General features: G+C 37.7%; 1 protein-coding gene across 1 annotated transcript in view; it reads right to left on the minus strand.

Annotated features, from left to right (window-relative positions):
• Positions 1–205: 205 nt before the first annotated feature.
• The window catches only part of LOC141813042 (uncharacterized), a 34,479-nt gene continuing 11,609 nt past the window's right edge, over positions 206–23,075 (minus strand). Inside the window, exons 11-12 of the mRNA XM_074700951.1 lie at positions 629–723; positions 206–540 (exon numbers count right to left, since the gene is read on the minus strand). Of these exons, the coding sequence (XP_074557052.1) occupies positions 358–540; positions 629–723 (278 nt within the window). The 3' untranslated portion in view covers positions 206–357. The remainder of the gene's footprint in view (positions 541–628; positions 724–23,075) is intronic.

Here is a 23,075-nt window from a genome sequence, read left to right on the forward strand (position 1 = left end):
TGAGACATGTTCTAAGTAGCCATAAATTTGAACTGTAAGCATCCAGCTATCATGCACATAATCTCTATTTCAGTCTTTTATTAGAAAACAAAAAAAACATCATTAGATTTATTGTCATTTCATCATAAAGAATATGCAATCTAATAAAAATACAGATTTGTTAACTCAATTCTTAACCACCTTAGAAATAAATATATTTGTAACAAGTTAAGTTTTCATATGGTAGAGTTTGTAAACTGTACAATTATAATATTAAATAAAGACACAAGTAGAGGAGGCTACTTAGAAAACAAAACTCTTTTTCCCCCATTATTTGTAAAATGGATTCATAAAAAAAATATACTTGGAACAATTCTTTTAGAGGAAGTATTCAAACACTGGAAGCTGGGATCTTATCTCAGCAAATCTTCTATTGAGGCTTCTTAATGCATCGATATGAGCTTCATCTTCTTCAACTGCTATTATTTTGGCAAATTCTCCCTCACCAAGAAAGTCCACCACTCTGTTTGCAGCTTCAAGTCCCGTCACATAAGCTTTCTCCTGATATGCATCACAGTATGAATTGATACTTTCACTTTCAGTTTCCATATTGTTTTGGAGTTGTCCAAGTATGATGCTTGAGGATTACCTTAGACCATGATCCATGTCGGCTGACTATCCAGTCTCCAGCCATAAACAAGTTAGGGAATGTAGTTGAGCTGCGCATCATATGTTTATAAGAACCTGCATATATATCACTTCTGGTTCATTCGATTTTTGAAATTATGATGTAACAAATTAAAACAAGAAAAGTATAGCATTTAATAACCCATCCATGTGTATTGAAATGACAAACTTTCTGGTAAGTTTATTGTTATCCACTGCCTTGTGGGGAAATAAACAAAACAAAAACAAAAACCTCATTGCTATCAACAAGCATTCAATCAGAACCGCTGTCATTCCCAAAAGGGACGTTTCTAAATTTATTTAGGCGCATCTGTTGAGATATTAAACATGTCATATCACCAATCTTAATCTATATATTTCTTTCAGGAAAAAGGAAAGATAATGAGGAAATTGCATCAAGGAGAGTTCAAGATCGCTGGTAAATTTGATCAATCAGGTGTTGGGTTTGAACACTATATGTTTAGTCGAATGACTAACTCATAGCAAACTAACCAAGTATAGAAAGTTGGTTTTGGGCAACAAAACAAGTTTAATTCGCCTAGATATATAAGCAACAGATAGAAACCAACGTGCGAGTTTTAGCAATCTAACTGAGCATTTGGAATAAAATTGATACAAACGTGAACATTGGGTCTTATTGCAACTATGTTACTAACCAATAATCTTTGGTCAACTACACTACCTGAAATACCCAAAATAACATCTTCAATATTCTTAATTGAATTAAGGATGCTTTAAGACGTAGGAGTGCATTTGTTCAAGTTCTCACCAACAATCCAGAAATTCTAACCTAAATTGAACAGAGGTAGTCATGATACAAAGCATAGAAAACAATAAACTTGATACAAATAGCTTGCTACAAGCCTAAAAGCAACAGAAACAAGCTCTTTAGGTAAACTAGACTAACCCTAGGTGCTTATCCTTTTATACAAATCAACTCTAAAATCCTAAAAAAAATTGTTGGAGAAATGACTCCTGCCTTATGGTTGGGTTAGATATATTGGTGATATGGTTTAAGTTAGATGTCTTTTTGTGTTTTGATATGTGTATTGTGTGTTCAAGTACTTGGATAATGCATATGGTTATAATAGAGGTTGTAGGCTCGAGGGTTGGAGAACTAGATTGAGTGGAGCTAATGGATATGGTGGTCGTGAAGATCACGTGCTTGAAGGCTAGAGGCCCGGATTGAGTGGAGAATGGAGCTCGATGAACTTGACGGAATCGAGTTATAGGCATGATGATCTTGGAGATCATGTGTTCGAGAGATTGGCTTAGATTGAGTTGGTGCGCGAAATCTTGGGGAAAGCTCGGTGGACATGAGAGTTGGAAGCTTAGATCATCGTGATGCTTGAATTGGGTTGCAGCATTGGAGCTTAGTGGACTCAAGAAACTAAAGACTCTAAGTTATGACAATCATGATAGATTATATTGAGTAATTGTAATCTTTGATTTTTTTTTTTTATCTTTGAGCTACATATTGTAACAATGTTGTGGTTGCTTAACGTGGACATGAGAGTTGGAAGCTTAGATCATTGTGATGCTTGAATTGGATTGCTACATTGGAGCTTAGTGGACTCGAGAAACTGAAGACTCTAAGTTATGACAATCATGATAGATTATATTGAGTAATTGTAATCTTTGATATTTTTTTTATCTTTGAGCTACGTATTGTAACAATGTTGCGGTTGCTAAGTAGTGGGTAAGCTACATAGAGCTTGATGATTGTAAAACCTTCAACTATATGATAAGTCTCCCAAATTGTATTTTGTTGATTGACTCAAATCTCAACCATTGTGTAGGCTCGGGATGGATTGTTAGCCAAGTGAAAGGGGGATTCCTCATGTTTTCAATCAACTAGAGGTGATTTTCAGTCAATTAGACTAATATGTTGACTAGATAGAGGCAAATAGAATGTTTCTATTCGAGCAACAGTATGTTTGGAGGCTTGAGCACTAGACTAGAAGAAATTTTCAACTAACTAGAGATCTACTCGTCAGCCAAGGCCACTTGTGAGCATCAATTTTTTCTAGTTGACGAGGCAACTAGAAATACTCCATTATAAGGTTCTGTATACAAGTTCTTAGAGACCTTTTGGGCACTTAGAAGTAATTGTAAACGTCCAAAATTTCTTAGAGACCTTTTGGGCACTTAGAAGTTATTGTAAACGTCCAAAATCTTTATGCTCATATTGATCAAGTGCCTAAAAGCATCCAAGAACTTGGAGAAAGAAGAAAAGGATTCAATCTTACAACTATTTGTTATTTTACTCGTTCCCTTTGATTTCACTCCATTATTTAGGAAAGAGGTGGTATTTATTGTGAATGAAATCTTTGTTACGGGTCAAACTTATGATATCTTGTTAAATCCCCCATTAATTGGGCCAAGGTATATTTTACTTTGTAGAGGTTTACCCCATTATCACTTGTGAAGAGATGATTTAGTCAAAACTATTCAGGAGTTAAGCACTGAATGCATCATAGACCATGGAGAAGAAATAAGGTCTCTTAACTACATAAGATCTTCTTATTAGCATCATGCTGTAGTTTATTTCTTTTATTCCCACTGTGTATATATACTTGACATGACTTATTACACAAGCATTTTTTTTTTGTGTTATTGTGTAAGGATTGACAAATTGGGTGTGTCATCTATTCACCCCTCCCCCTCTAGGCAGGCCATAATAGATTCTACAACTAGTACCACAGCAAGGTTCTGAGGTTGAAGTAACATTAAAGGATACAAGATCTCCACTCTTTGATAGAATAAACTTTACCTATTGGATAAACATGATATGCCCATCAAATGGAAAGATGGAATGTAGACATAAAGAAAAAGTTTAAAGCAAACAGGAAAGTGAACCAAATGGGACACTTCTAAATATAAAATAGTTGTAGAAAAAAAATTGATTAAATTGTATGAAGGCAATTCCGACTCAGATTACAAAGAGGGATCGGACCCCTAATGATTCCACTTCAACAATTCAAGATGTAAGATGGAGAAATGGTCATGAGAGTTTAACGAGATTCATAATGGATTCGTTGCACTTAAAGAGGAAGTGAGCAACCATGATTTTACTTGATTCATTATAAAGGGCATTCCCCCATATAACACTTTAGACTTGCATGGTTGATGCTTACAAGGTGTCAAAAGATCTCAAGACAATTCTTTCAGATGAGTTCTTTTATTAAATAGAGCTCCATAAAAGGTCAAACCCAACTTCAAAGAAACCTAAAAAGGGGTAGCATTTGTAGCCCAAGAAGATAAGGAGATAGTGTCAGTGTAGTGATGCTCCCAAATAGTCAGGGACGACTAGATGATTTTGATGTTTCAGGTAAAAGGTTCAAGTTAAGTTTATCATGTGTTTTTTATGGTGTATTAAGTATATAGGAGCTTGGCAAAGTACGCATGAAGCTTATAGAATATATTGACACAATAGAGTGAGTTAGCTTGAGGTGATTATGAGATTGTTTGGCTTGATGGCTGAGATTTGCAACAAGGTAAAATAGGAGGCAAGAAAAGGTTGATATAGAGTGAGCTCGAAGAACAAGGTGCAACTGAAAACCTAATGAGTTTAACTCTACAACAAGGAGCATGAAGCAACTACTAGTTTGATAGCTTAGAGGCTCATAACAAGGTGAACTTGAAGGTGAGGTGAAGAATAGTAAGCTTAGGGTTTGGTACATCTAAGAGATTGAAGATTAACACATGTAGTGATGCAAACTTATATCACATGGAGCAAATGGAGAGCTTAATGCAACTAAGGGATCAAAGGCTTGCTTAAGGTGAATTTTGGATAGAACTAGAAATATAATAGCTTGAGAGATTACATGAGTGAAATATAATCTTTGGATAGCATCGTTGGGATGATGTGTTTAGATAAGGGTAGACTATAGAGTGAATTGAATGAAGCATTCAACCCAGGGACTCCTAGTCCTAAAAGCCAAGTGAAGGAGGGAACTCTAAGTATATTTAGTCAATTGAAGGGTTGAATCTAATAGATTAAAAAATTCAGTGATTTGAGAGTTGACTAGACAATTCAATCAACTTACGAGTCAATTGGACAATGTAGTCAACTCGAGAGTCAAATAACACAAAAATTCAAAGAATATAATGTTGTTGTTCGAGAAATAGTTAAAAGTCAGTCCATTGGAAACTTGAATAGTTGGTTGCTTGAAGACTCATTAGTTGTTTAATGACTATATTTTCCTGATCAATTAAGAGTGTTTTCAATTGACTAGAAGCCTTAGGGGCTTTAAGTCAACTGTTTTCAACAGACAAATTAGAGTCATTAGAGTTGTTTCTTATATAAGCCTCAGAAGGCTTTAAGCTAATATGGGTTACATGAAAACATCCTAAAATTCTCTCTAATCTTGTGTTAACCATGCTCAAACTTTCCAAGCTTTCCAAGGGTTTTTATAAGGTTGAAGGCTCAACTCAAGAACCTTGGTATTCTCTTTTACTTTAGCTTTGCATTTCTCAAGTGGGAGGTTTACCCCTATTACATCTTATTAAGTGGTGGTTATAGTGGAACCTTTACAGGAGTGATGCACGAGAGGAGGCATCATAGTAGTTGTAGTAGTTGATTATGAGATATCCAAACCATGTTAAATCTACTTAGCATTGTGTTTTTGTTTCTTCATTATATTTTCATTGTATGCTCCTAACACAAATGACAATATACGAGTAAACATGCAATTAACGTTTGATTTATCTTTGTATTTATGAGAGAATTTTGATTTAGGGGAACCGTTCATCCACTCGCCTTCTAGCCAAGGTCAAGCATGCTATCAAGTATCCTACATTTAGTATCACTATGTGATTGTTGGATGCAATAAAGGGGGGTAAATAGTCATTTGTCGATTTTCTTTTCGTGTTTGTCTATAATGAGTTAGTACGCAGCGGAAATAATAAAAATAACTCAACCAAAAAACAAAGAAAATTTATATGGTTTGGAATCCCCAATTCTTGATCCACGACCTATGATCCGTAAGGTGGATCACTCCTTGAATCACCTCTATTCTTTCTTTTTCTCGAATACCTTTTCAGATGTGGAGAAATATCTTGCATCACCTATTGTTACAGACACAACAATATATAAGGAAATATAATGAATACAATGCAAAGCACAATTACAAGAATGAAGCTTTTCTTTTATTCGCTTATTGCTTATTTGCTTTCACTTTTCTTACTCAAGGTTGGGTCTGAAACACAACAAAATTCACCCTAAAACCACCCAAGAACGTTAGACAAAACCTTCCATGAAACTCTCTTTGATAGGCTCCTTCTTGAGGTTGGAATCCACTGTTCAATCGATTGCTCCGTTACCTTCAATCGGCTACTCCACTATAGCATGTTTGAATTCGACCATTTCCAGTAGCTTTATCTAGTCAATTGTTATTTCTTGATTCCCTAGTTTGGTATCAATCAATTACATTACCATCGTAGTCCACTACTGATACACCAATTGGAAAAACAGAATCAAACAAAAACATCATGCTAGTTTGCATTTTTGCTTGAGTTGATTGCCTAATTGAATGCTCCATGGGTCAATTGATATCATCATCAATTGATTGATGACTATTTAATAATACAAATCCAACCAAACCATAACTTTATGGTTTCAGATTCTTCAAACAATTAGACTGTTCCATCAGTCGACTATTGTAACCCCAAACTCAACTAAATTACAATTTTATGATTTCAGGTTCATTAGTTGATTACTACTAATTCTTCAATTGACTAATACATTGATTCCATCCACATTAAAGTTGAATTCTTGTTGTGCCAAGAGACCCGATGTTTTGGGACTTCTTCATTTACCTAGTTCAAGTCGACCTCGACTTACGAGGACTTCATCCTTACCTAGTAGTCGGTTAAACCTAGAAGACTTCCCATGCTAAAATATTCCTTACATCTTTAGGACTTCAAGATGCTAAGTAGCCTCAATGCTTTCAAGATTTCAACATGCCAAGAAGCTACCTCGTGCCGCTGGGACTTTTACTATCATCATTGATGCGGTAGGACTTCTATTGCTAAGTATTTGGTTTTCATTAACCTATCTGGACATCCTCCACTTATCAGACATCTAATCCTCCATGAGTTTCCTATCTTCCATTGACTACTACATTGATTCCATCCACATTAAGGTTGAATTCTTGCTGTGCCAAGAGACCCGATGTTTTTGGACTTCTTCATTTACCTAGTTCAAGTCGACCTCGACTTACGAGGACTTCATCCTTACCTAGTAGTCGATTAAACCTAGAAGACTCCCCATGCTAAAATATTCCTTACATCTTTAGGACTTCAAGATGCTAAGTAGCCTCAATGCTTTCAAGATTTCAACATGCCAAGAAGCTACCTCGTGCCGCTGGGACTATTACTATCATCATTGATGTGGTAGGACTTCTATTGCTAAGTATTTGATTTTCATTAACCTATCTGGACTTCCTCCACTTATCAGACATCTAATCCTCCATGAGTTGCCTATCTTCCATTGACTACTACATTGATTCCATCCACATTAAGGTCGAATTCTTGTTGTGCCAAGAGACACCATGTTTTTGGGACTTCTTCATTTACCTAGTTCAAGTCGACCTCGACTTACGAGGACTTCATCCTTACCTAGTAGTCGGTTAAACCTAGAAGACTTCCCATGCTAAAATATTCCTTACATCTTTAGGACTTCAAGATGCTAAGTAGCCTTAATGCTTTCAAGATTTTAACATGCCAAGAAGCTACCTCATGCCGCTGGGACTTTTACTATCATCATTGATGTGGTTAGGACTTCTATTGCTAAGTATTTGGTTTTCATTAACCTATTCGGACTTCCTCCACTTATCAGACATCTAATCCTCCATGAGTTGCCTATCTTCCATCACTTGTCAGATATCTAGTCCTCATTAGCTTACATAGATTTCCTATCAACTACTAGGCATCTAATCTACCTTAACTTGCTTTAATCTATTCGGACTTTCACTGTTAGCATCTATTGGCCTTCTCCACTACCAAATGTCTAATCAACCTCACTTGGTATATTCTCTTTCCAACTCCTTATTGGACTTCCCATACTATTAAATGTCAGTCGACCTTGACCCATTTGAACTTCGTCCACTATCAATTATTTGATCAACTTTGACCTACTTGACTCATTCAAACACATGCTAAAATATCAAATGTATTATTCAAGCATTAAAACCCAATCCATACCATGGTTAATCTTAACCGAGATCGATTACACCAACAATCTTCCTCTTTTTGATATTTGGCATTATGTTTAAGGTCTGCCATCACCCCAACTTCATCCTCTATATCAATCCTAAGTGAAGGATTCCTAACTTAAATGCTCCTTCTTTGGCATATAAAAAGGTTCTCCCTTTATTGGCATATAAAAAGGTGAAGGTTCCCTAACCTTCCATTCTCCTCCTTTGGCAATTAGTTTAAAGCCCAACTTTGAGCTTATCACTTCATCAAAGTGGGTGCCTTCCCCTAATTCCAATCTTCTTCTCGCCTTTCCTTAATCTAGGGAAGTCCCTCTCCCCCTTAAGGAAACATATCCCCCAACCGTGGGTTATTCGTATATCTTTAAGAAGCACCTCTTAGTATGCATTACCTTCTAAACCAAAGATGGCCCACTTAGTTATTATACCAACAATTTCTGAAATTCCTTAACCTTTAAGAAATTCTAACATGGGGCGTCTGAGGTCAAGAGTTCAGCCTTAAACTTTAACCTCTCCTTATACTTTGTTCTCCCATCTTTAATTCTTCCCTTAATTTCTACTAACAAACTCTCCTTTTTGAATAGTTATCCAAGCATTTCAAAGGATCAAAAATACCTAAATACCAATGGGATGAGGGTGATAACTAAAACAATACAATTTCAATGTTTCTACCATTGTATCATTAGATTAGATTGACCTTTCTTATTGACTATTGTTACACTACTATCTGAAAACTTCAATAGTGTAATTTCAAAAATACATAAATAATTCTATAATTAAAAAAAATCATAAAAATTTCAAACATTATTTATGTCACGTACTATTAGGGAAAAATAATTTTATAAGAGAATACATCTTATTTTCAAGAAAGGGCAGTTGAAAACCATTAAAATATTCAAATGTTTTACCCAAACTTTATACCAAAGCTATTAATGATGACTTCTACCATCGGGTAGGCAACATGAAGGTTTTCAAAATCATTTTAAAATTATTTTCAAAATAATTTTCAATTATGATCCTTGGGCTATGTGTACATGACTTGTCCATAAGCTTTGCCCCATACTCCATGTGTATTAATGATGCTTAAGTCATCTAGAGACACTACATCAAGTATCTTGAATTTAATTGATCATCCTATCATCTCACTTATATATAGGTGTCTCAATACACATTATAAGTTAACCCTATGTTTCTTGTGAGATGTAATCAAGGTTCTTCCTAAAACTAGATGAACATGCAATTCTACCTAGACATCCTTAATTGCCCCTCTAACTTTGGATGTTAAATGAAGTCAAACATGGCATAAACTAATAATATACAAGTCATCTAATAAAGACATACATGTGTCAAATATTTCATTATATAAACTAACATAATAACCTATAACTTACATGGCAAAGATCAATAACATGGAAGTCATAGAATGAAATATGTGTAGCATGGTATGGTAAGGTATAGAGACATGTATAACATAGCAAGAATCAAAATACAAAAGTATGTATGCATAATCAATCCTATCTCTACACTAATTTCTAATAATGTGTCAAATACCAAATTTGACACATTGTGTTGATTCCTATGATGTGCCAAAACGTCAACCTTAGCGCATTTTACTCAATTGTAAGTGGTAGAAATGCACCAATAATTTTTTAATTATTGATTTTGTGCATCCTCTAAGATCCTCAACTTGTTTAAAGTTCTCGAAAAAACTCTCTGACATGAATAACAAGTTTGTCTTAGGTGATTTTCTAATCTTAAAATTCCAATTCAACTTTTCTACTTTGTATCAATCAACTCCTACCGTTGCTAGTCGACTGATCCTAGTTTCAATTGAGTGTTCAAGCACCTACTCTCTAGAGACAAGTAGCTTTAACTAATCCACATTAGCTTTAACTAATCCATAATTATCAGGCCGACTAGTTATTGAAATAGTCAATTGTTTTTTTAAAAATTTCAGTCATGCTAATTTTAGAAACTAAAAATTTCATAAACGAGGGAAAACTCCAAAAGATGTGTTTAAGATGATATAAATATGTACTTAGACAACCAATAAATGGTTTAGTTAAACGATGTGAAAGTATGATAAATACGTACATTAAACGAGATGAGGAAGAATCAAAGAAGACTTAGTAACATTAAAAGAAGATAAAATTTATTTAAATATAGATGATGATATAGTAGAGAATAGAGCTCGTAGAAGGATCCATATAGCTTACCATACTTAATGGGATAAGACTAGGTTGTTTTATTGTTGTATCAAAAATTTTACCAACCTCCAAAAATTCTTTGTGGAGAGGTTGGTTTAACCCAAATTTACTTAGGAAAAATGGATTTTATCCAAAAACCCTTCTACTTCCTAAGCTTGATTATTTTACCAAAACTAGATAAATAAAATATTGATCCTAAATTCCTAGTTTTGACTTCTTTTCATTGTGCCTACCAAGTCCAAACTGAAATGCATCTATTTCATAAATTTATTTGACACTACAAACAATTTAAGTCCATTTTCATATTTTTCTAACATATCCCAATGTTCATTTGCATGAAACTTATCTCAATTCCTCTGATAAGCTCCCTACTCATCCTCATGTGCTAATTTTCTCAAATTGTGATATCCAAACATATTAGCATACTCTAGATCCTTCTAGATAAAATTATGGAATTCATTTTCGAGCTATCCCAATAACTACAAAAATACCCCAAAGTGTTAACTTTTCATGGTTGAGTTAATTATTCTTCCCATTGATAGTTGACATATTCTATATCCATTTAGTGTAAAGGAATCACACTCTTAAAAGCTCAATAACTATTGTAGCTCTTTGGAATTTCTAAGTACTCATAAGGGATAACCTCCCTGCCCTTTTAGGCTTAGAAGCCTCGACCATGTTGGTCTCGTCAAGGTTAACTCTAGAGATGACCTCCCTTATTACCTTGCTAGTGCTCCTAGACCTATAATTGGTTGCATAGTCAAATGGAACTTTATGATAGATTGGCATACTCTCCTTAGACTTATGCTTATATCTCAAACCTTTCTTATCCTTAGATGATTCTTGTCCTCCTAGACCAAATCTTTCTTTCTTAGGCTCATTAGTCATCTTCCTAAGGGCCTTCTCTTAAAAATTTGATTTTCTTTCTCTAACGTCATAATTCTAGAATGTTAATGTACATCTTGGACATTTCTTTTTTAGGCATTTGCCTTTCCTTCTTGGGTTATTTGCCTAAATCCTTCTCCATCTTCCTATCTCTTAAAAGTTCCCTATTGGATTAAGCTTCCTCCCATGTCCTTGAGTTCCCTCCCAATTGGACATTTGTTATAGTAGTGACCCCTCTCATTGCAAGAGAAACACATAATGTGCTCCTTGCATCTTTGTGCCACTAGTCCGGCCTCCTTTTGCTTCTTCTTCCCCTTAAGTGCCACCTAAACTTTCTCTTTTGCCAAGCTTGGACATTTGTTTTTGTAGCGTCCCTTTCCTTGCGCTTAAAGCATATAATAAGATACGTATTTTTTACAAATTAAAAATTATATATCTTCTTGTGTAGAATCATCAATGCTTAGAGAGGTAGAGCTCTCATCCTCATGCCTTGATTAGATTAAAGTCTCATCATTCTTGACTCCAAAATTTGATGCTTTTTGTTGCTGCAGTGACAATGGTCTCACTTCTTTCTCACACTTGGATGAAGACATGGATGATTCCTTGGCCTCCGAGTGTTGAGTATCTCTCAACCTCCGCATTTCCCTTTCTTAGATCAATGAGCCCTTTTTCTTGAGCTCTTCCTCTTATGCCAATTTTCACAAAGATTTACCATCTTCTCCCATAATTTTTGGCATCCTTATAGTCACCTATTTTACACAAAATTGTATTAAGTAAACATCAACTCCATCAGAGTTGGGCACCTCTTTCAACGCAAACCAATCTTTAATCTTGACTTGCTCAAAGATCTTCATGCAACTCTTCCACACCAAAAAGTACTAATCATATGGTAGAGTGTAGATGTCTTGTCCCAAAACACATTCGAGCTCTATGGTCACTCCAATTCCTCTAGCCTTGTGTGCTCCTTTACCGGTTAGTCCTCAAAGAGTGACGAAACTTTGATACTAATTGTGGGATCATTAGATGTAGCTAGAGGGAGTGAATAGTCGTTTAATGATTTTTTTAATGTTCGTCTACAATGAGTTAGTATGCAGCAAATATAATAAAAACGACTGAAAACAAAACCAAAAAAAAGTGATGCAAAGTATACACAATTTATATGATTCAAAAGTTCCAGTTCATACTCCATAATTAATGATTTATAAGGTGGATCATTCCTCAAAGCATCTTTAATATTTCTCCTTCGAAGATATCATCTGGAGGTAGAGAAACCTCTTACAACACTTATTATAGCAATAACAATATCCAAGGAAATATAATAAATACAATAATAACAACCAAGTCTTAGTAGATCTTATCCTATTAGGTGGGGTTGGCTAAATATAATAAATACAATGCAAACTAAAATTACAAGAATGAAGCTTTTCTTTTATTCATTTATTATTTGCTTGACTTTACTTTTCTTGCTAAGGTTGGCTCTGAAACACAACCTTAGAATTATCCAAGAACATTAACTAAAAATCTTTCATAAAACTCTCTTTTATAAGCTATCTAGGTCTGACCCGCAAACAAAATCAAAGCCAAGTCATGAAAACTAGATGGATATTTGTCGGTGGCAGAAACCCACGTTGGTTGATGAGCACCGAATAGTTGGTAGTGGAAGTGCAGGTAGGTCGATGAAAATCGAATATTTAGCAATAAAAGTCTAGGTAGATCAAGGTTGATTAAGTACTAGACATTTGATAAAGTCCTAGAGTATGAAGGCTTCTTGATATGATAGGTTATTGAAGCTTAGAGGCTTCTTGGCTTGATGAAGTCCTAGAAGCATGAAGGCTTCTTGGAATGATAAAATCGCTAAGACATAGAATCGCTTGGCACGACATGGATTTAGCCTTAATGTGGTTGGAATCAATGTGTTAATCAACTAGTGAAGAGACGTAGTCAACTAATGACCTTGAAACCACAAAGTTGTGGTTTAGTCAAGTATAGGGTTACAATAATGGATTTACAATTGACTAATGGTGTAGTAGACTGATGAAATGATCTAGTCGACTAAGAATCCAAAACTAAGAAATTGTGGTTTGATAAGATTTATAGTTTCAAGCAGCCAACTCATATGAGTAGCAGTCAATTCATGGAGCAATTGACTAGGCATTTAATTTAAGATGAAGTGCCAACAAACATAATATTTTTGTTCAAGGACTAGTTGACTTATGCATTATTAGTCGACTGATATTGAATAGGAAATCAAGAAAAAGTTGTTGAGTGGATAAAGCTATGCAAACGTTCAAATTCTCAGTCTCATGAAGCAATAGACTAGAGCTCATGGAGCAATCGACTGATCCGCTGCTTCAAAGTTTATTAAAGCTAGCTTCTTGGAGGATTTTTAGCTAATATTCTTAAAGCTTCTTTGGGCGAGTATTATTGCATTCTAAATCCTTTAGTGAGCAATCCAAAGCTATCAAAAGATAACGCAACACAAGATTCTATGTTGTAATGTTTATTTACTTATATTATTATATTCTAGCATGTATTTTTGCATCTCTTTGTTTTGTTTTTTTTTATATAAAGGTAAATTATATTGATCTCTTACATTCGGACCACTCAAAAATTGGAATACATGGGTTTGGACTTTGCTAAACACCCTCTCAAGATTTGGCATTCCTCCATCGTACTGGCACCTATTCCGAGTTTGTCAAATCAAGTATAGCATAGATGCCCATATGTCGAGCTTTGTTGAGCCTACTGTCTCGACGGTGTGCTTGTCCAAAGCTATCCAGTAGTGCTGCCACTGTGCTGTAGGTGCAGTTGATGTTGAGCCAGCTGCAAGCCTTGTCCCATAGAGGTTTAATACTGAACAATTAAAGAAAAGATGGTCCTCAATCTCATCCATCCATTGGCACAATTAACAGGTCTTGCAGGCTTCATACGACAACTTATCTTTGGTCCAAACCTTGTTGTTTGCCAACTACCACATGAAGAATTGGTGTTTCAGCATGACGTAGGGCTTCCACACGACTGCAACCCATGTCTTCTTGGTGCTCCATGGTTTGAAGAAATCGTATGTAGCCTTCATTCCTCGTCACTGTCGAGGATCGAACTAGATAGCAAGCTGAGTGCCGAGAATTTGAGCAGAATCGGCAGAGTGCAGGATTTCCTGTCGAAGCTACTGTAACTTCTTGACGAGTGGGTTATTCGCCTTCTTGACCCACCACTCCCATAAGTCAGTGTGTTGGAGGTACTGATGGTGGATCCATCGGACCCAAAGGGAGTCCTTCCGCTAAATGTTCCATAGGGACTTAGCCAAAAGGGATAGCTCCATGTTCGTAAATCCTGCAGTCCATATTCGCCTTCCTCCTTATCCAGACACATTATCACCCAAGATATAGGTGGATGCTTGGTGGACCATACAAATGAGTGGCATATAGCATAAATCTTGTCGATCACTACACACAAAACTAGTAAGATGGAAAGTCAAAAGCACTCAATACCTTATAGCACTGTCTTCACCAATTCAAGTTTGCTTGCATATGATAGTGTTTGCTTGGGCCAAGAAGCTAATCTCAGCATGATAGCCTCTGTTAAGGGCCCATAGTTGCAGGTGCAGAGCTTCTCTGTTGCAAGAGGAATACCAAGGTAGCGAAACAAAAACGTGCAATACTAAAATCCAGTGATCTGAAGTAGTCGGCTTGCTGTGCGGTCACTAATCCCTACCATGTACAAGTTTGATTTGTAAGAACAGGTAGTGTCGAGGTTTCTCCACCTATAGATGGTTTTTGAAGAGGAAAGATAGTGGTGATTCCAAGAGCAATATATTAATCAATCATACGTCATGGAATAAGAACTGAGGGTTCCAAACCATGTAAATGTTGAGTGGTTTGTATTGCTTTTCTATGTGTTTGTTTTGAGTTTGTTTTTAATATTTCTACTGCATACTAACTTATGAACAAGAAGGGGAGTCTTGGCGCAATGATAAAATTGTTGTCATGTGAGCATGAGGTCACGAGTTCAAATCGCGGAAGCAGCCTCTTGTAAAAATGTAAGGTTGTATACAATTGACTCAATGTGATCCAATCCTTGCCCAGGACCCTACACTGACTAAAGCTTTGTGCACCGGGCTACCTTTATACTAACTTATAAACACACAAAAGGAAAATTAACAAACGTCAATTCACCCATAGAAGCACTCAATTATCCTAACAATTGCATAATATGCATTTCATTGGCATTCAATAGATTCTTTAAACAGATTGTTAAACATCAAAAAGGATAGATTGTTACTACAATTATTCCCCAAGTAATCGGGTTCTACCTTAGGTTTTGATATTAGTGCAAAAGGTTTAAGTTGAACCTTGCATGTTGTGTTTAATATGTGTGTTTAAATATGTAGAAACTTGTAGGACACACAGAGCTTGGAGAGTTCGTGACTCGACGACATCGAGATGATATGGATGATGAAGCCAAGGTAACATGCTCAATAACTTAGAGGTTTGTAGAGATTAGAGAAAGTCGCATGAGGCGACCCAGGGACCACAATACGAGAAGCATTAAGTGGTGTTGGAGAAGCTCTAGAGCATGACTTAGTGTAACTAAGTTGATAGCTGGATGATTTGAGATTTACAGAGATTAAAGAAGGATAGAATTAGACATTCAAGGGACCATGGGACTAGGAGCATCCAGGATAGCATAGATAACATCCATAGCCGAAGCGTGAAAAATGACATATGTAGTGACCTGCGAACCCAAGTGTATCTAAGAGACAAGAAGCCTGACGAGAGAAAGCTTAGCGGACAAAGTCATGCTGCGAATAAGCTATGGTGAGCAATAAAATTTAAGAGACCTGTGTGCATGGGAGATTGTAGAATCTCAACTTAGACAGAAGACCATATCATTAGAATAATCATAATCCGGTTCCAATAGACTAGAACCAAATCCAGTCAACTAGAATACTAAGTCTACTCAGGGTGATAAACCAGTCAATTGACTTGTAGTTAGTCAGCTAATGGTAAGATCGAGTTGACTAACGTTGCAGGAGGGAAGTAGGAAGGAATCGTATTAATCTAATAGAGTTGCGTTGCAACGATCGATGACTTAAGATCTACTATGGAGCAATCAAGTAATGGTGGAATCACGTTGAATCAAGTAGCCGCTAGGAGACTCAAGATGATGGGATTAGAGGAAGTAGTCAACTGATGATGGTACAAGTCGACTTATCGACAATAGATTAGCTTACAACAAGTGAAGAATGAAACAACAAGTGGAGAATGAAGGTGTTGAAGGCTATAAAATAGAAGTTTGGCAGAAGCTTGAAGGTTAGCAAATAGTGATTAGTTAGATCCTATTAGAAACCTCAATATTTTTAGCCTTCCTCTTATAATGTCATTTTAGTCTATCTTGCAAGAGGTGTATTCTTAGCCTTTCTTTTGTAATCTTCATTTTAATCTTGATCTTGAAAGAGGTTTCTCCACTTTTGGTAGTCGATCGTGGAGAGTGGTTTTCCATGAGTGACTCACTAAAGAGCCATAGATTGTGAAGTAAGAGCCTAGAGTTATCAAACCATGTAAATGCCTCGTATTAGCAAGTTATATGCTTTCTTTTTTATGTTTAGTCTTATTCCACTATACTAATCTTGTATGACCTTATTAAGATTGTAGTAAGTGTCACGACCCGGAGGTTTCTATCCCTATAAGTTGTCCCAAAATAATGACTCTACTATATCCATGACATGACTAACAAACTAACCACATTGATATAATGAAATAGAAAATACCAAACTATCAAAATGCATAAATAACCAATGATGCAATCAAGAAATGAATTGAATGGACTCTGTAGAAACTATCTCCAAAATTATCATTAAGCATCTTTGAGCAACGATCCGTAATATTGATCAAACCTTGAAATCACCTTAAGTCTGCGAATCTGAAGGTCAAAGGAAAAGAAAGTTAGCACAATGTGCAAAGTGGAGATAGAAGAGACGTTGATGCAGGAGCATCCAAGAACACGACCAGCTCGTATTATCTGACGTGTTCATGCTCCCTCCTGTGCCTTGAAAAGGAGTAACCGAGGCTATCATACCCCATTTTGCGTTTTAACGAGGAGCAACCGAGGATGTCAGCAGAATACATAGCCAACCCGTGTCCCCTGGCACAGTCATGGTCCATTCTATATCTTCACGAGGAGCCACTAGGACTGCCAATAAAGAACATGACCAGCCCGTGTTCCCTTGTCACAAGCATGCTCCATTATGTGCCCTGGAATGGTGTAATCAAGGTTTTTAATAGCAAACACAAGCATGCTTCATTCAGTACCCTAGCAAGGTGTAAACGAGGTTTCTAATAACAAGCATGGTCATCCTGTGTCCCCTGGCATGGCCGTGCTTCATTCTGAGTCATAGCGAGGTGAAATCGAGTTTTCCATCAGCCAACACAGTCAAGTCGTGTCCCCTGACACGGCCATGTTGCATCCTTCTTTTTGCAGAAGTGAAATGGCGCGTTCCAACAAGGAGCAATTGGTATCAAAGTAGAGAAAGACACCGGGTAGAAAAGCGATTATTCTGCGGGCTCGTTTCCTCGGAAGAATTGTAAAGAAAAACATAGAGAATATGATAAACAAAGAGAAGTCGTCTCTAAGTTTAAACGAAAAGAGTTTTATTTACTAAACCAAAAGAGAATGTCTAACATCAACCTAAACAAGTGTTAAAAATCCTTAAAAAATGAAACTAACAAAACAAACCCTAATATATCAAAATTAGATCGTTTGGTGACCCGGCCTCCATAAGACCTAGTGGCGTCACACGGTCGTGCTGGCTGGCACGCCCTAAATATGCCCTAGGGCATGACCGTGCCAAGTAACACAGCCAAGTTGTGTTCCTTGCTGGAACGCACCGTTTCACTTATCCAAGAAGCAGAATGCAATACGGTCGTGTCAAGGGATATGGCCTGACCATGTTAGCTTCTGGAAAGCTCGATTTCACATCGCCATGGCTTAGAATAAAGCACACCTATGCCCGGGGACACAGCTGACCATGTTTATTGCTAGAAATCTATTTACACCTCACCAGGGTATAGAATGAAGCATGCTTATGTCAGGGTGACACAAGTTAGCCGTGTTTGCTGTTGGAAACCTCGATACAGAATAGAGCATGCCTGTGACAAGGGAACACGGGTTGGTCGTGTTCTTTGTTGACAATTCTGGTGGCTCCTCGTCAAGGTACAGAATGAAACATGACCATGTCAGGGGGCATTCTGCTAGCATCCTCGATTGCTCCTCGTCAAAGTGTAGAATGGGATATGGCAACCTTGGTTGCTCCTTTTCAAGGCACAGGAGGGAGCAGGGACATGTCAGACAATAAGAGTTGGTCGCATTCCTAGATGCCTTTGCATTAGACACCCTAGGTTGAAAAAACAAACACTAATTCTTCATGTGGTAGTTGGCGAACAAGGTTTGGACCAAAGACAAGTTGCCATATGAAGCCTACAAGACCTGTTAATTGTGCCAACGGATGGACGAGATTGAGGATCATCTTTTCTTTAATTGTTCAGTATTAAACCTCTATGGAACAAGGCTCGCAGCTGGCTCAACATCCACTGCACCTACAGCACAGTGGCAGCACTACTGGACAGCTTTGGACAAGCACACCGTTGAGACAGTAGGCTCAACAAAGCTCGACATATGGGAATCTATGCTATACTTGATTTGGCAAACTCGGCATAGGTGCCAGTACGATGGAGGAATGTCGAATCTTGAGAGGGTGTTTAGCAAAGTCCAAACCCACGTTTTCCGATTTCTGAGTGGTCTGAATGCAAGAGATCAATATAATTTACCTTTATATAAAAAAACAAAACAAAGAGATGCAAAAATACATGCTAGAATAAAATAATATAAGTAATAAACATTACAACATAGAATCTTGTGTTGCGTTGTCTTTTGATAGCTTTGGATTGCTCACTAAAGGATTTAGAATGCAGTAATGCTCGCCCAAAGAAGTTTTAAGAATATTAGCTAAAAACCCTCCAAGAAGCTAGCTTTAATAAACTTTGAAGCAGCGGATCAGTCGATTGCTCCATGAGCTCTAGTCTATTGCTTCATGAGACTGAGAATTTGAACGTTGGTATAGCTTTATCCACTCAACAACTTTTTCTTGATTTCCTATTCAATATCAGTTGACTAATAATGCATAAGTCGACTAGTCCTTGAACAAAAATATTATGTTTGCTGGCACTTCATCTTAAATTAAATGCCTAGTCAATTGCTCCATGAATTGACTGCTACTCACATCAGTTGACTGCTTAAAACTATAAATCTTATCAAATCACAATTTCTTAGTTTCTGATTCTTAGTCGACTAGATCATTTCATTAGTCTACTACACCATCAGTCAATTGCAAATCCATTATTGTAACCCTAAACTTGACTAAACCACAACTTTATGTTTTCAAGGTCATTAGTTGACTACTTCTCTTCACTAGTCGATTTTATCATTCCAAGAAGCCTCCATGCTTCTAGGATTTCATCAGGCCAAGAAGCCTCTAAGCTTCAATAACCCTATCATATCAAGAAGCCTTCATACTTCTAGGACTTTATCAAATGTCTAGTACTTAATCAACCTTGCTATACCTAGACTTTCATTACTAAATATTCGATTTTCATCGACCTACCTGCACTTCCACTACCAACTATTTGGTGCTCATCAACCAACTTGGGTTTCTACCACCTACAAATATCCATCCAGTTTTTCATGACCTGGCTTTGATTTTGTTTAAGGGCCAGACCTAAATAGCTTATAAAAGAGAGTTTCATGAAAGATTTTTAGTTAATGTTCTTGGATAATTCTAAGGTGAATGTTGTTGTGTTTCAGAGCCAACCTTAGCAAGAAAAGTAAAGTCAAGCAATAATAAATGAATAAATGAAAAGCTTCATTCTTGTAATTTTAGTTAGCATTGTATTTATTATATTTAGCCAACCCCACCTAATAGGATAAGATCTACTATGACTCGGTTGTTATTATTGTATTTGTTAGAATATTTAGGGATAAATATTCTGTTAAAGATAAATATTCTGTTAGGGATAAATATTTTTTTTTTATAGAATCATTCTCCTAGAATAAGTCCCTATATTCGTATATAAATAGGGGTTTATCTCTTGTAATAAAGTAAGATTCCATATTATTTTACATGGTATCAGAGCGAGGTTGGGTTTAGGGTTATCCGCCTGAACCAATCCTCTTCCTTCTCTCTTTGTTCGCCACGCATTTTCCTCGTGTGCGTTTCTGTTCGTCGTTTTTACCGACCGGATCGCGACTTCTTCTCTCGCGATCCCTCTTCCTCTTCTCGACCGGATCGCGACTTCTTCTCTCGCGATCCCTCTTCCACCGGCGACTTCTCCTCTCGGCTCACTGCTTTCGACTGTCAATTCCGAATCAACAGAGGTGATCCTTCAGGCGGCATCTTTATCCACCACTTCGACATTGGACCGCAGGACACTCAGCAACCACAGTGCCGCCAGGAGCAAATACAAAAGGTGCGATTTTGACCGCCTCCTGCGTGCCGATCTCCTCCGTTGCCTTCCTCGTCGCGCGTTTTCCTTATCGCGACGCAGCAATCGCAGCTGCTTAGTCGTCGCACGTCTTCCTTGACGCGACAAGCAGCATGCCTTCCTCGTCGTGCGTTTTCCTCGTCGCGGCACAGCAATCACAATGGCTTCCTCGTCGCACGTCTTCCTTGACGCAACTAGTAGCACGCCTTCCTCGTCACACGTTTTCCTCGTCGTGACGAGGCAATCACAGCTACTTCCTCGACGCGACGAGTAGCACGCCTTCCTCATCGCGCGTTTTCCTCGTCGCGACGTAGCAATCGCAGCGGCTTCCTTGTTGCGCGTCTTTCTCAATGCGACGAGCAGCACACTTTCCTCGTCACGATGCAGCAATCGCAGCTGCTTCCTCGTCGTGCGTCTTCCTTGACGCGACGAGCAGCACGCCTTCCTCGTCGTGCGTTTTCCTCGTCGCGACGCAGCAATCGCAGTGGCTTCCTCGTCGCGCGTCTTCCTCGATGCGACGAGCAGCACGCCTTCCTCGTCGCGTGTTTTCCTCGTCGCGACGCAGCAATCACAGTGGCTTCCTCGTCGTGCGTCTTCCTTAATGCGACGAGCATCACGCCTTCCTTATCGCGTGTTTTCCTCGTTGCGACGCAGCAATCGCAGCGGCTTCCTCGTCGTGTGTCTTCCTCGTTGTGCATTTTCCTCGTCACGACGCAGCAATCGCAACAGCTTCCTCGTCGCATATTTTCCTCGTCACGATGCAGCAATCGCAGCTGCTTCTTTGTCGTGCGTCTTCCTCGACGCGACAAGCAACACGCCTTCCTCGTTGGGCGTTTTCCTTGTCGCGACGCAACAATCGCAATGGCTTCCTCGTCGCGCATCTTTCTCGACGCGATGAGCAACACGCCTTCCTCGTAGCGCGTTTTCTCGTCGCGACGCAGCAATCGCAATAGCTTCCTCGTCGCATGTTTTCCTCGTCGCGATGCAACAATCGCAGCGGCTTCCTCCTGCACGTCTTCCTCGACGCGACAAGCAACACGCCTTCCTCATCGCACGTTTTCCTCGTCGCGACGTAGCCATCGTAGCGGCTTCCTCGTAGCGCGTCTTCCTCGACGCGACGAGCAACACGTCTTCCTCGTCCTACCTCCTTGTGCTGCACAAATCGTCCAAAGTTCTGTTGCTCCTTTAGCTTCCACTTAATAGTTGCTTCAAGAGCTAATATTTGGAGAGGTTACACAAATGTCACTTATATGTGACAACCAAGCCACTATGTATATCGCCTCGAATCCAGTTTTTCATAAGAGGACAAAGCATATTAAAGTCGATTGTCACTTTGTCAGAGAGAAAGTCATATCTGGTGAAATATCTACTAGCTTTATTAACTCACAGGATCAACTAGCAGATATATTCACTAAGTCACTGAGAGGTCTTCGAATTGACTACATATGTAACAAGCTGGGTACATATGATTTATATTCTCCATCTTGAGGGGAAGTGTTAGAATATTTAGGGATAAATATTCTGTTAGGGATAAATATTCTATTTTTTTTATAGAATAATTCTCCTAGAATAAGTCCCTATATTCGTGTATAAATAGGGGTCTATCTCTTGTAATAAAGTAAGATTCTATATTATTTTATAGTATTTATTATATTTCCTTGGATATTGTTATTGCTATAATAAGTGTTGTAAGAGGTTTCTCCACCTCCAGATGATATCTTCAAAGGAGAAATATTAAAGATGCTTTGAGGAATGATCCACCTTATAAATCATTAATTGTGGAGTAGGAATCGGAACTTTTGAATCATATAAATTTTGTATACTTTGCATCACTTTTTTTGGTTTGTTTTCAGTTTTTTTTATTATATTTGCTGCATACTAACTCATTGTAGACGAACATAAAAAAAAATCATTAAACGACTATTCACTCCCTCTAGCTACATCTAATGATCCCACAATTGGTATCAAAGTTTCGTCACTCTTTGAGGACTAACCGCTAAAGGAGCACACAAGGCTAGAGGAATTGGAGTGACCATAGAGCTCGAATGTGTTTTGGGACAAGACATCTACACTCTACCATATGATTAGTACTTTTTGGTGTGGAAGAGTTGCATGAAGATCTTTAAGCAAGTTAAGATTAAATTGGTTTGTGTTGAAAGAGGTGCCCAACTCTGATGGAGTTGATGTTTACTTAATAAAATTTTGTGTAAAATAGGTGACTATAAGGATGCCAAAAAATTATGGGAGAACATGGTAAATCTTTGTGAAAATTGGCATAAGAGGAAGAGCTCAAGAAAAAGGGCTCATTGCCTCATTGATCTAAGAAAGGCAAATGCGGAGGTTGAGAGATGCTCAACACTCGGAGGCCAAGGAGTCATCCATGTCTTCATCCGAATGTGAGGAAGAAGTGAGACCATTGTCACTAGAGCAACAAAAAGCATCAAATTTTGGAGTCAAGAATGATGAGACTTTAATCTAATTGAGGCATGAGGATGAGAGCTCTACCTCTTTATGCATTGAGGATTCTACACAAGAAGATATATAATTTTTAATTTGTAAAAAAT

Source organism: Curcuma longa, chromosome 20 (genome assembly GCF_044706935.1).
Source record: "Curcuma longa cultivar G26 ecotype Majalengka, Jawa Barat chromosome 20, ITB_CL_G26_1.1, whole genome shotgun sequence".
NCBI classification, from domain to species: Eukaryota; Viridiplantae; Streptophyta; class Magnoliopsida; order Zingiberales; family Zingiberaceae; genus Curcuma; species Curcuma longa.